A 14889-nucleotide genomic window follows, 5' to 3' on the forward strand; every position below is an offset into this window, starting at 1 on the left:
AGAAGCATGTCGAGCTGCCACTCGGGCATGTTCTGGTAATCTTTTTTGCTATATCTTGGGTAGTGAAGAGGCATTTGGAAGAAGCTAGAGCTCGTTTTATTGACTCCCATGGCAACTCTTACAGAGTACTGTGGTGGGTTTGTGTTGGATTCTTGATGTGGATTGTGATTGAGATATAAAGAGAGAGAGGTGTCACGAGAATCAGTTGGCGTAACTTCTCAGATCATCAGGTGCATTAATCGTTTCTACAGTGTGATTGTGTCTGTTTGTGAGTGAACTGTGGGCAGAAATGGCATGAATTTGATGCGAACCAGGGCTTTTCTAGCTATCCAATGGCTTGTTGTCGGCTGCAAAGCCTGCCAAAGCCGCTTACCACTTTCATTTTTGGGCTAGCAAATAACAATAATCTTCCGAAATTATTATGAATATTGACGTTAAAATGACATTTTGTGCGTTTTTTTTGTTTTACTCTTTTATATAACAATAATAATTTTTATTAATTAAACAGATAAAACATTCATTTACCTCAAAACTTTTGATTAAAGAAAAAGCAACTCATACCAGACAATCCTTAAAAAGATAATAATTGATAGAAAGTTAACACTCTTCTTTTTTTTTTTTTTTAATTTAATGATAGTAAAATTGCATTAAGAGTTTTTTATTTAAATTTTAATTAATTAATAATAATAAAAGAAGTTAATATTGCTTGTTGTTTTTAAGATTCATGTAGTATTTTAAGGTACAAACAATAGTAACATAATGACAACAAATGAGGAAATAAAAGATGAATCATTGAATTGCAAGATAAGAGAGAAAAGAGACACAAACACTAACACAATCAATCATTACTTGAACTACTAATGCAGCACATGGAAACATCTGACTCTCACCCATCAAATGCTACATTAAAATTGGGACATTTCCTCTTAGCCACATGATCCCCAATCAAAAGCATCACCACCTACCCAACTGTGGGGCCTTCCACATACAATTATAGAGATCTGATGGCTTTCAATTCTATCTGACTTTGGTTCAAATCTCCACTTTGGCTCGCTTTACTTTTGCTCAAAAGAGATCCTTTAATAGCTATACTGAGTTGTTTAAATATTTTTTGTACTTCAAAATTAACATTTTTTATCTTATATGATGGATAGTGTCATTTGTTGGACAATTTCAATCTCAAACATCATTCAAGCTATCCAACTCTTAATTGAGTCCGTCGAATTAAGTTGGTCTTAATCTCTCAAAACACAGCGAAAAATCAATAAAAGAATTGATTCAAGTAATCAACGGACTGCAAATGCACACAGCGGTAAACAAACATAATTTTAGGTAAATGGGATCTCAAAGTGTTATCAAAGCCAATCACACACAAATAAATATGAAAGATATATAAACGATCAATCAATATAGGGAAAGAGTATTTGAAGGTTAGGAGGATTTTTTAAATGATGGAGAAACACATGGAGTGAACTATATAGAGAGCTATAGAGAGCCACATGGAGAGAGCCATATCGTGAGATATGAAGAGGTTTTAGAGCCAAAATTGTAGGCACATTGTTGGAGGATTGAGCTAAGTGGCGCACGGTTTGAGTAGTTTTCGGGGTTAGAATCGCTGAGCACGTAATTTTTGGGGCCATCATCCACTACAAATGATATCATTGAAGGGTTATGCAACTCAGTTACGTGGCAGTTATCTGGATTAGCAACGTGTGTCCTCAACCGCCCACCAACTCTACTTTCCAAAAGCATTGACCACAATCATTGGACCTCACCTCTAAACCACATGATTAACTATCCAAATCTATCAAGACCAGCTACCCAATTGTGGGTCCTCCTACATACATTCATGAAAGATATTATCTAAGCCACACGATGGCTTTACTTAGACATCAAATGATTGAGTAGAGAGACACGTGTTGTTGGGGCCCTATTATATGATTGTTTACTGGGATTTGAGGCCAAAATAAAATGCAGGGTCTATTTGGTGGTTTTGGGTCCGTACATCAAAACCACTTAAAAACTAGTGGCTGGCAGTTAATTCGGTTGATTGCCCGGCAAACTACTAAAACTTAACGCAAAACCTTTTAATTTAATTTCAAAACCATTATTAATATATTTTTAAAAATAAATGAATTAATTAATTCGTTTAGCTTTACCATATAAATTAAAAAATAATTATTAATAATATAAAATAAGTAAAAAATTTTATATATAAATTTGTATAAAATATAGGGTCGGCTAAATGTTAGTTTCAATTTAAAATTAGTTTTCTTATATTTTCCCAATAAATATCAAATTTAAAAATATTATTTAAAATTTAAAAAGTAAGTTAAATCAAATAGAATTAATTTTTAATTAATTATTATTGAACATTAAATTAAATTTAAAAATAAAAAATTACAAATTCGAAATGAATAAAATTTAAAAGAAAATTAAATTTAGCCGAGTTAAATCTAGTTTAATCAATTTTGTTTCAATTTACTTTAATTTAATTTACTAAAAATTTCTATTTATTCAATTTTTCATTTTTAAACTAAAAATCAAACTAACTAAAAACAAAACCCAAAACAAAGGCAAATCAACACTAGCTCTGATTAACTCCTTCCTCATAAATCCGACACGTGTTCGACCATAATGATTGGACCTGTACATGAGGCGACCACGTTTCATTAAACTAACCCTCCACGCCAGCTACCACGGGAATTATTCCCCACCTGTTTCTGGTAATTTTAGAACGACTTCCAGAAACTTCCAGGGAATTCTTGGCTATAATTCATCGATAATCTACTGGTATATATAGAGACACGTGTCCAGACGTGCCTACGCAAGCATCCTATGTGGCATCCCCAGTCCCCCGAAAATGATACGGCCTCTTTCTATTGCTCACTTTCCAAATTACCGCCTTCACCAAGCTAGAAGCCCAAAACACAAACTCACAAAAGCAAGCTGTTTGGTTTTCCGTTCCTTTCTTTCATTTTCTTTGCTTTTCTTTCATTTTCTTTTCCTTTCTGTTCTCCTAGACATGAATGGGAAGGGAACGTGGGTAGACGAGGGACTGAAAATGGAGGAAATAGTGAAGGATAAGTCGGTTTTTATGTGGGGATACCTTCCGGGAGCCTTGCCTCAAAGAGCGCCGATTTTGTCGCCTGTCGTTGTGCGCCCTGATGGGTATACTTGGAAGGACGTTTGCGGCGGTGGTTGCGGTTTCGCCATGGCTATTTCTGGTAATATTTTTAAATAAATTCTCCTTTCCTAGATTTCGATTGTTTCGGTTTATTTGCGTTTTCATGCTTTCGAATCTATGGATTTGGGAAATTTTGTTCTTTTATTCATAGAAATGGAACTCTTTCTTTCCCCTCCAACTAAGTACATTAGTTTGTTGTTTGGTCGCTCAGAAAGGGTGGGAAAGGGATGGAAAATACCATTCTGAGTGATATGTTTGGTGCTGGTTTGATTTTAACAAATTGAAGCGGAGCTAAAATAGGGATATCAAACACAGCTGGAAAGTTTTTGCATTGTCGGGTTCAAATCAGTTTTATTTATACGTGGCTCTTTGTTAAATGTAAATGAACATGATTTTGTTTGATTTTGGGGGAAATTTAATGGCAGCCTTCAATATAAATAAATATGCTTTCCATTAAAATTGAATGCTGGCGATAATATTAGTATGCACTAAAACTTTCAGTCAACTTCAGTTCTCTTTCAATTGTCCTCTAATTTTGTTGTCACTGGTCATAAACCTGTTTGTTTTCCATCAATTGAAATATTTACTTGTTTCCTGTGTAAGATTGTGCGTATGAATAAAGTTCTCTTTTTCTTGCTTCCCTTCTAAGTTAATTAATCCATGTTATTTTCAGTGAAATTGATTCTTTTCCCCACCTTGATTCGGAAATAGTAGTATTTTTACTTATTCTTCTTTTTCAATCAGAGTCTGGAAAGCTTATTACTTGGGGTTCAACGGACGATCTAGGTCAAAGCTATGTGACATCCGGGAAGCACGGGGTACTGTAGTGCTATATAAGACTGCAACTTCACTTTATGTACATCTTTTACATTGCTTGAACTAACCTGCATTTTCTTTTCCACTTTTATTGTTAAGGAAATTCCTGAGCCTTTCCCTCTCCCAACTGAATCTGCTGTCATAAAAGCTGCAGCTGGTTGGGCCCACTGCGTAGCAACTACAGGTAATGCCGACCTCCTGAGTTTATATTCAAGGGCATAGATGAAGCCTGATTAGTTTGGTTTGACTAATCTGATTTATCTATGTCCACACTTGCTTAGGTAAAAGTCACTCTTTGTAGACTGGTAGGCTGAGCTCCTTTTGATTTCTTAAGCACAGATAGTGGAGAAGTTTATACATGGGGTTGGAAAGAGTGTATTCCCTCGGGGAAAGTGTTTGGAGATCCATCTTTAGCTGGGGGCTTGGAAAGGGATGTATTAGAAAGACAGAGTCCATTTTTAACAGAGCAAGGTAACTTTAGTTTCACTATTTTTGAACATAGTACACTGTTAACTGGTAATTATTTGGCTGATTCTTGGAAAATGTTCTCTTGCAGTGAGCCCACGTTCTCAAGGCTCAAGATCTAGTGGCGGAATAGATAGCCGTATAAGTGGAGATGAAACTACAAAGCGCAGGAAACTTTCATCTGCAAAACAAACAGCTGAAAGCTCATCTTCCAATGATGAGACACTCTCAGCACTTCCATGCCTAGTATTGTTGAATCCAGGGGTGAGGATAGCTACTGTTGCTGCTGGTGGTCGCCACACTTTAGCATTGTCAGGTTAGTTCCATCACAGAAGAGAGCTTTTCTGACCCAGAATTCTGTTGTGTAGTCCTATCTGCATTATATGCAGTATGAAGCTTGAAGCTATGGAAGATCTTTTGTGTAAAGCAAGACACGTGATGTATCCTAATTTTACCGAAGTTTCAGATATAGGACAGGTGTGGGGTTGGGGCTATGGAGGTGAAGGGCAACTTGGTTTGGGCTCCAGGATACGCATGGTGTCGTCTCCTCATCCTGTACCTTGCATTGACTCTTCTTATGGAAATGATAGAACTGCAGCACTTCCTCGAGGAGGCCTGACTTCAGAGAGACATGGTTTTAGAGTTCCTGGAAGTTATGTGAAGGGGATTGCTTGTGGAGGGCGACATAGTGCAGTAATCACAGGCATGCATCTAATAAAGTAACCTTTTTTAGGACCTTGGGTTGCTTACTACATACTTGATATACAAAGTATTCATCAGTAAAAAAGAAAAAAAGTTTAGGATTGAGAATCATAGAATTTGTGACCTAATATTTCATGTGATTAAATTATTGCATGTGTTCCTTCCACGTCATTGCGAAGTGTTGATATACCTTAAATATATTGATACATTTTATTTCCTCATAAATGTTCTTGCAACAGACGCTGGAGCACTCCTTACTTTTGGCTGGGGACTCTATGGACAGGTACTATGGAGTACTATAGTTTTTACTGTGACTAACATTTTTCTTCTTTGCCCTAAATAATTTCCGCATACATACCAATATGTGAATGAATTTGCACATTTGGAGAAGTCTTTGGAGAAGTCTAGGACTTCTCCAAATGTTCTCATTTGAATAGTTAAATTCTATGCCATTCAACAAAATGGTTTAATAGTTGAATGAGAACAGGCTGTTCAAAAAGTGCTAATTGCAGTTCTCATTCAACATGTTAATTGGTTTTGTATTTCTGTTAATATTGATTCTCTTCAATCTGTGCATCATCTCAGTAAATGGTATTTGCAGCATTATCATTGTCTAATTAATGGTCTTTTCTTGATGTGAGCTTGGTTCTTTGAATCCAACTCATTCATATGAAGTTCTTCAGCATTAAATACTTGATCAGTTACTTCTGTTGAACATTTTGTCAATATCTGGGTGTAGTCTAGAAATGAAGGCTTTTTTAACACTGTAGAATGTAGCCTAAGTTTGTAGACATGCCTTTTGGTGTAGGCCGAGCACTCACCAGTGACTAATTGACCTAAGTAAACATAAATATAGGACTCTATAAAGATTATAGCATACTCAATAGATCCCAAATAAGTCAATATGAATACAAGACTTTAATTGTAAGTTTATCAAGTCTTTTGATCTTTTATGGTCCTTTTTTGCATAAAATAGTCATTTAAGGTATTTCTCTGATGATGGAGAAGAGATTGACTTCCTTCTGTGACCAATACCATCTGAATAGTACCATTGATATAATCAACCAACCGTTTTGCCTGTTTGTAGCATGAAATTGTTTTCACATTTGTATTCTTGATTATCAACATAATTGATAACTTTGGGATTGCATAATAAATCTTCCTGAATATATTGTTCAAAGTGTAAATTTCTCCATCTTGCTTGTTCAAAATGTCTACCTTTGTATCCTGGACTGGCAGTGGTTGGAGTTCTGGACATTAACAGTTGTTCAGGATCACCATTTAGATAAAGTAGATGGTTTTGGAGAATAAACAACTGTAGATGTTGGATATGAGGTTCATCTAGTGACACATGATCTTTATCTACTTACTTTTTAGTTTAAAATGCTTATTACCTATTTTCTTGTGATAAATTTTCATTTTTGCATGTTTTAGTCTATCATGACACAAGGAATATAATTATTTTCCTTATCACATTGTTTTGTCAAGTGTGGACAAGGAAGTACAGATGATGAGCTGAAGCCAGTTTGTGTATCGTCATTGCTGGGCATACGGATAGAGGGCGTTGCTGCAGGCTTGTGGCACACTGTTTGCATTTCTGCTGATGGTGATGTTTATGCATTTGGTGGAAATCAGTTTGGGCAATTGGGTACTGGTGGTGATCAAGCAGAGGTACCATACAAATGCCAATTTCACTTTGTTATAAGATAATAAATTAACATGTTTCATATCCTGGTGTGATGGCATGTTGGTGCGTGTCTGAAATGGATTGTTGTTTATAATAAATAATCGACTTTTCTTTTGGTTTCTAATCAGCTTATTGAAAAAGATATCTAGGTTGTGAAAATTAGTGCCCTATCCTTTTTATTGTCACTGCTTCAGAGCCTGTGCACATAGATAAAAATTGAACATTTTCCTGTTTTTATTTCTGCACTCTTGAGGCTTGGCCATCACTGTTACGTTAACAAATGATTTTCATCACGATGAAGTTTGTGTAATTAACTTTCACAAACTTATTGAATTTCTAAACCAGACTACCCCAAGGCTCTTGGACGCTCCAAGCTTGGAAGATGTGAATGCAAAAATTGTCTCTTGTGGTGCTCGACACACTGCTATAGTCACAGGTATGTGAACCATACCATACTCAATAAACCTTCCATATCTATATTTTTTGCAACACTAAACCGCAAATGTGTCATTTAGTATTTTTCCTTTACTCAATGTTGCTATTATTTTGCGTGCATGTGCACCAGCATGTGAAAAGAACCTCTGGGGAGTCGGGTGGATAGTTGGGGTTGCGTTGCAAATCCATAACCACCGGCACATGGTTGTTTGCAATCCAATGTCTCTTCTTCGACTTGTCAGCAGAAAACTTTTCTGAGTCTTAGTATTCAGGTTGGGTTAAAGTGAAAATCTGAATGATTTTCTTGAACTGTAATTTGATGATTAGAAGGATTAAGAAGCGGTAGTGCTTAAAAGGTGTAATGTGGCTAATGAGAGACATAGGTTAGAAGGTCTAAGTGGACTAATTTCTAGTTGCTAAAGGCATAACTGGTTTGAACTCTGGAATTAGGACCAACTGAGACATTGTAGGTGTTGGTTTATACAAGTTCTAACCAACACAAATCCCTGCTCGAGATGGTGTGGATAATTTTATTTGTCCATTACATTTTTAAAAGTTACATTTCAAAATCTCTTTCATACTCTTACAGATTAATTTTAACCTTTTATTACTATCTAAGAGTAATGATAGTGAAATTGTTTTTGGATTTTAGCATTCCCATAATTTTGATGCCTAACTACTCTCTGCTTCTGTTTCTTGAAGAGGATGCGAAAGTGTTTTGCTGGGGATGGAACAAGTATGGCCAGGTATTCTGCTTAACACTCATCAAATATCATATTTAGGGAGCATCTGAAAATGTTTTAGGTTAATGTCATTTCTGCACTTCATGGCAAGCCAAATAAGAATGCTTTCTTTGCATTTTAATTGATGGAGTAATCAAGTTGCATCGTTCTGTTCCAATGTTGTGGCTTGCATCATGCATATGTAATTGTCGGGTAATTTTTCCCATGGTCATTGAATTTTAGTATTTATTTCATTGTGGTCATTAAATTTAATTTTGCTTCATAAAAGTCACTCAACTTCCTATTTGAATTTCAAATAGTAACTCTCATTAGAATCTGGTGAAAGATCTTTTTGAGTGTTTATGTGGCTTTTCCTGTGTGGATTAAATTAAAAAAGAAGGAAAAAAAAAAAGAATCTTTGCCATGTCGGTCAGAGAGATATTTATAGGCATTTATAATCCTACATCACAAAGAATTTTCTTTTTTATTATTATTATTAAATGTAATCAGAAACCACGTAAACACCCAACAAGAGATTCTACCGCAATTCTGATGAGAGTTACTGTTTGAAATTCAAATAGAAAATTGAGCGACTTTTATAAAGCAAAATTAAGTTTAGTGAACATTATGAAACAAGTAGTAAAATTCATCTACCACACCTAAAAATTACTCATAATTCTCGGGCTGGGTTTTGATATTCCCATTATCCCATCCCACCTGCTCCAGATGGAAGCAGGCCCCCATGCAATGCCTCTACAATTTAAATTACACAGTAACTTCTACTGCCTGGGTGAATGTTACAGCTTGGGTTGGGGGACGTGATCGACCGCAACATTCCTTCTCTGGTTAGCATAGACGGCTGTGTCCCTCGAAACGTAGCATGTGGGTGGTGGCACACTGTACTTTTGGCTGAATCGCCTGCTTGAGTAGCTGACCTGTACAAGCCATGGCACAGTTTTGTTAGGTTAGATGTACTTTTGAGTATGCATGTATATGTATGTTCAATAACTGGAATACATATACATATGTTTGTTCTTATTCTTGGTTGGCTCAGTTTCGCCTTGGGTCTTTTTTCTTTTTAACACTATTGTAAGAGCCATATGTTGCAATTCAGATGTACAACATAATTTAGTTCCCTTTGTGTATATATTCTTAACAGAATTAATGGGTTTTTATCAAATAGAAAATCAGAAAATCATCTATATCTAGAATTCAACTCTATATATTTGATGGGAAGGAGGCTCGCAAATAAAAGTCAACTAATGGCTTTATCCCAAATAAAAGTCAACTAATGGCTTTATAGCAAATGAAAGTCAACTCATGGACTTCATAAGCCAAGATGCATGTAATCCAGGCTGTCAAAAGATTTTTCATTCTTTTATAATATGAAAGGCAAATTTGATTTATTAGGGAGAATATTATTAAATATATCTTTAAGGCACGTCCCATGTTCAATAAAAAATATAATTAAAATTAAATCTTAAATTATTTTATAATATGAATGATTTAATTTATAAAACCATTTATGATTTTATTTTTATAAATAATGAAAAAGTTTTTAGTTTAATTTTTTTTTATTTTTTTACTTTAAATAAAAAAAATTAATTAAATTGAATCTTTAAAAAAAAAAATTTACTTTTACGCTGACAACTCTCTTTTTCTTCAATTTTTGGTAGACGACTGACAACTATATTTATGTGGAAAGGATTGTTGACAACTGTGGCATCTCATAGAGTATTTCTTATTTTGACTCTGCTTATATTAATGTCACGTAAATAAGAATATATATTTTATTTTTTAATATATGTTTATTACGACTTGAATTTACATAATAGATCAAGTCCCTTTACATAATGTTGATACTGTGTATTTCTTATAATGCTTTAATAACTTCAAAATCATTAAGTTTGAAGTATTTATTAATAAAAATTATAATTATTTTAAAAGAGAATTTTTTATCCTTTATGAACAATTGTTTTCTAGGTCTTCTGGATGAACAAAAGCACTCAACTTGCATGGTCAAATTGCAATTGTCAAAGTCAAAACCACCAACTTGCATCATTTTCTTTAGCTTTCCAAGAACAACCAAAATAATTTATTAAGATAATGATATTTTTTTAAAAACAAAAAGAGTCTGATTTTGAATTTCATAATGGGTATGTTTATGTTGAATTATTGGCTATTAATTTTCATCATAATATATTAAATTAATAAAAATTCAATTATGAATAAATTATGTTGTAATTATTTTATTCAATTATGTAATCAATATGACCTTTATTGTATTTATTTTAAAATATTAAAATTTATATTAAATAGTACAAGAAAATGATAGAACAAATAAACAAGAGTATTGCTCTATTATATAATTATTATATGCATGCACTTTATAATCTCACCTACTCTTGTTTTTCTGTTGGCTAAAGCTTAAAAGGATGAAAAATAATTGGAAAAAGGATTGGCTAATTGTCGGAATAAGCAGCTTTTAAAGAAAAAATCAATCTCAATTCAGATGTTAGATTTTAAATTCATAAATTTAAGAGAAGAGATTGGCAAAATATATGTAAAAAATTGGATTTCTGAGTATGAAAATGCATAGACTGTTTAAACTCGCATACATCACTAAATCAATTTGGTCATGAATAAATAATTTATGATATAAATAAAAAATTTAAATTCGAAGTAATAACTTAATTTCTTTTTTTTTTTTTAGATTCGAGTGTATATATTGATAAATGTTTAATAAATTTTGTTATTATATAATTTCTCCAAACACCGATCACATGAAAGTCAAAACACGTAATTGGCTGTGCATAGCTGAAAGTTGACTATTACGTAACCTTTGAAAACCAATGAGAATCTACTCAACCAGCCGAAAAATCGCCACCGATAAATCATAAACGATCCTTCTTTATAAACCAACGACTCTCAAGTCCTCTTCATTTCCACAATACCTCCAACCACGATGAGGCCACTACCAGACCTCCTCCTCCTCCTCTTCACGGCGGCTCTCCTCCTGCTAACATACGCCATGCCTGCCTTATCCGCCACTCGTTGTCCCAACTGCGGCTCCACCCCAGTGCCCTACCCTTTCAGCACGGGGTCCAATTGCGGCGACCAATCGTACAAGATACGGTGCGACGCAGGTACACTCATGTTTGACACGCTTAATAATTCGTACCCAATCACTTCCATCAACCCTTCCATCCAACGGCTCGTGATACGGCCTGCAAGTCTCTTACCAAACACTTGTGTCACGTCCGATTTTGTCAACCAAGGCATCCAGATGAACAGCTCACTCCCTTTCAACATCACCGGCGATAATACTATCATGTATTTGAACTGTACGGAATCGCTGCTAAGATCGCCGTTGAATTGCTCGGCGAACAGTTTGTGCCAGACGTACGTTAACGACGCTAGATCAGTGTCGCCGTGTCAGGACGCTTCGATCTGTTGTACTTTCAAGGCTGGCGGTGGCACGACGTCGTATATGATCCGGGTGAGAGAAGCAGGGTGTATGGCCTACACGAGTTTTGTTAACTTGGACCCGAGTTTGCCCGTAGGTAGGTGGCCAAGCCCTGGAGTGGCTATCCAGTGGGTACTACCTCAGGAACCTCTGTGCGTGGCTCAGGCTAGCTGCGATAGGAACTCGACCTGCGGTCCTGATCCACTCAGCACTGGGGTTAAGAGGTGCTTCTGCAATGGTGGGCTTCGATGGGATCCGATTCAAGGCATTTGTGTTGAAAGTAAGTAGTGGCCTCACTGAAGTAATAATGTGTTTTTTTTACTGAAACGTGTAAGGCTTTGATTGGATGACATGTGGACATTGGGCATTTGTACAGATGTGACGTGTCAAGATCCTGACGGCTGCGGAGGATCATCAAAGACTGCACTTATAGCTGGTAATTTTTTTTAAAACGACAAAAAAATCGCAATCATGATAGTTTATTATATCATAATTGAATATTTATTCTTAAAGATGGTCTAAGTTTCACCCTTTGTAGAAATCAGCTCAAATTTTAATTAAAATTAAGACTTGCTCGGATTTTTTTTTCAAAAAAATATATGTTTGAAGATTAAATGAAAGAGAAGGAAGCTATAAATTTCATTTTGCTAATTACTATCTACGATAATAATTAATAAATAATTAAATAATACATACTCACAACTTAATTCGTTGATAAATATATTTAAATAAATTTAAAATATCTCAATTCTACATATTTAAATTTTTAATTATAAATTTCAAAAACCAATGATTAAATGGCATGGTGGGAAACACCATTAAGTTTGACTTCTATTTTTACATAAAATATCAATTAAAAAGGTTTATTGAAATTTCTTTTTGGAAAATATTCTTTTAAATACTGTTGAAAAACAGTTTTCGTTTTGAATTTTTTTTGCAATTTGTAATATTAAATTTAAATTAAAATAAAAATCTAAAAACTTGTAATTAATTTATCACTACCACAATTCAATTGATAATGTTAAATAGAATGTTAACTTATAAAAGTTTTCAATGGTGTCATTATTTGAAGTTTCATGACATAACTGCTAGTATTGATATTCTGTTACCCATCCAAAACTAAAACCAGAAAGTCTAGAACCGTTTTCTTTTCTAATTTAATCATGACTTTCAATTTATACGGAAAAAAAATTATTCTATACGGCCTTTTGTATATACAACCTTTACATATTAGCCACTGATTATGATCCTAATTTAAAAAATAGGCCTTTAAAAGCCACGAAATTAGGACAAAAATTGTACTTAATTATCACTAGAACTCATCTATACTGCTACTGGTTAATAGCTGATTCCTCCGGTGCTCGAAGTTCTAACAAAACTACAAATTTGTGCAGGTTTGACCTCTGGCCTAGGTGCAGCAATCTTGATAGGCACCATTGCCATTCTCCTCTACAGACGCCACAGGCGCATTACAGAAGCTCGAGAACGTCTGGCTAAGGAGCGTGAAGAAATCCTAAATGCAGGAGGAACTAGAGCAGCAAAACTCTTTACAGGCAGAGAAATAAAGAAAGCAACCAATAGTTTCTCTAAGGATCGCCTCCTAGGTTCTGGCGGCTATGGTGAAGTCTATAAAGGAGTTCTTAATGATGGCACTCTTGTAGCCATCAAGTGTGCCAAGCTTGGAAATACCAAAGGCACTGACCAAGTTCTCAATGAGGTTCGAATTCTATGTCAAGTCAATCACAGAAGCCTTGTGGGCTTGCTGGGTTGCTGTGTTGAGCTTGAGCAACCCATCTTAGTTTATGAATATATTCAAAATGGAACTCTTCTTGATCATTTACAAGGTGGTGGAAGAGGACAATTATCTTGGATACAGCTTCTCGGAATTGCTCATGATACTGCTGAGGGTCTCTCTTACCTCCATTTCTCAGCTGTTCCTCCAATTTATCACCGAGATGTGAAGTCTAGCAACATACTTCTCGATGAAAAGTTGAATGCTAAGGTTTCAGATTTTGGGTTGTCAAGGTTAGCTCACAGCGATTTGAGTCACATATCAACTTGTGCTCAAGGTACACTTGGGTATCTAGATCCTGAGTACTACAGGAAATATCAGTTAACTGATAAGAGCGACGTTTATAGCTTTGGAGTTGTGTTGTTGGAGCTTTTGACATCCATGAAAGCAATAGATTTCAGTAGAGGAGAAGATGACGTGAACTTGGCAGTTTATGCACAGAGAATGGTGGAGGAGGAGAAATTAATGGATATAGTTGATCCATTGCTAAAAGAGAAAGCGACGACAGTGGAGCTTGAGACCATGAAGGCATTGGGCTTTTTGGCTTTGGGTTGTTTGGAGGAAAAGAGACAGAATAGGCCTTCCATGAAAGAGGTTGCTGAAGAAATTGAGTACATTATGAGTATTGCAATGGCAAAGAACGTAGAAAGCTGAAAGCTAGCCAGCTTAGCCATTCTTGGAACAACCATGTGAACAGTGGTTGGGGTCCAGGTATAATACTTGAGTATAATTATGAGAATGTGATATTGACTTCATAAGTATATTTTATAAGCACTTTGATTTTAAACAGGTCTCGTGTCTTGAATTATAATGCAATGAAAATATTTTAATTTAATATTTTTATCTATCCAATAATTTAATTTTAATTATAATTTAATAAGTATTTAAATTTTTAAAAAATATTACAGCTTTCAAAAAAAATTACAGTTAATTTTTTTTTTTTAAGTTTTCCACAAAAACAAATGAAGCCTCAGAATGCAATTCCCAAAAAGATCTATTTAGCATTACTGTGAATTATATTGTTGAGAAATATTTCTAAAATATATTAATTTCAGAGTATTAAAAATAGTTAAATGTGATTAATATTAACTAAAAGTAGGCCGTCACGAGCTATTCGTGAGTTATTCGAGACTCGACTCGATAAAATAAACCAAACTTAATTTTTAAATTTATTTATTAAATGAGCCAAACTTAACATTCATAATATTCAGTTCGTTAAAAATCATTAACTGAATCGTTAAGAGATTCGTGAACGGATTCGTTAAGAGACTCGTGAACGGATTCATTAAGAGACTCGTGAACCAACTTGTTAAGAGGCTCGTGAACGAACTCATTAAATGGCCCGACTCATTAAAAAATTCGTGACCAGACTCGTTAAAATACTCGTAAACAGACTTGTTAAGATACTCGTTGAGCAGATTCGTTAAAAGACTAACTCGTGCCACTTAATTTATTTATTATATATATTATTAATTTTTATATTTCTATCTCTTAATTATAACTATATTATTAATTTATATATTTATTTTTTCAATATATATATAGATACTCTTTTTAAACTATTAAATTTCTTAATAAATTATTATTATTATTATTTTTATATGTTTATTTGTATAA

At 34.4% G+C, this 14889-nt stretch overlaps 2 protein-coding genes across 4 annotated transcripts; both read left to right on the forward strand.

Moving 5' to 3' along the window:
• The first annotated feature begins 2874 nt into the window (after positions 1-2874).
• Positions 2875-9225, forward strand: LOC110619415 (ultraviolet-B receptor UVR8). Of its 3 annotated transcripts, XM_021762844.2 has the most exons (11): positions 2877-3227; positions 3932-4005; positions 4103-4187; positions 4343-4474; positions 4560-4784; positions 4935-5171; positions 5410-5453; positions 6659-6841; positions 7203-7293; positions 7995-8038; positions 8818-9225. In XM_021762844.2, exons 1-11 carry the CDS (start codon positions 3026-3028, stop codon positions 8938-8940), a joined length of 1440 nt encoding a protein of 479 aa, XP_021618536.1. In that variant the 5' UTR covers positions 2877-3025; the 3' UTR covers positions 8941-9225. The 3 variants fall into 3 exon arrangements, with proteins under 3 accessions (XP_043814502.1, XP_021618536.1, XP_043814503.1); XM_043958567.1 differs by lacking the exon at positions 7203-7293 and having other exon boundaries at positions 2875-3227; XM_043958568.1 differs by lacking the exon at positions 4935-5171.
• Positions 9226-10855: 1630 nt separating this feature from the next.
• LOC110618597 (wall-associated receptor kinase-like 20) lies at positions 10856-14104 on the forward strand. Its single transcript, XM_021761764.2, has 3 exons — positions 10856-11760; positions 11857-11916; positions 12875-14104. Exons 1-3 carry the CDS (start codon positions 10980-10982, stop codon positions 13924-13926), a joined length of 1893 nt encoding a protein of 630 aa, XP_021617456.1. The 5' UTR covers positions 10856-10979; the 3' UTR covers positions 13927-14104.
• The last annotated feature ends 785 nt before the right edge of the window (positions 14105-14889 follow it).

The sequence above is a fragment of the Manihot esculenta genome, chromosome 7 (assembly GCF_001659605.2).
Source record: "Manihot esculenta cultivar AM560-2 chromosome 7, M.esculenta_v8, whole genome shotgun sequence".
NCBI lineage: Eukaryota > Viridiplantae > Streptophyta > Magnoliopsida > Malpighiales > Euphorbiaceae > Manihot > Manihot esculenta.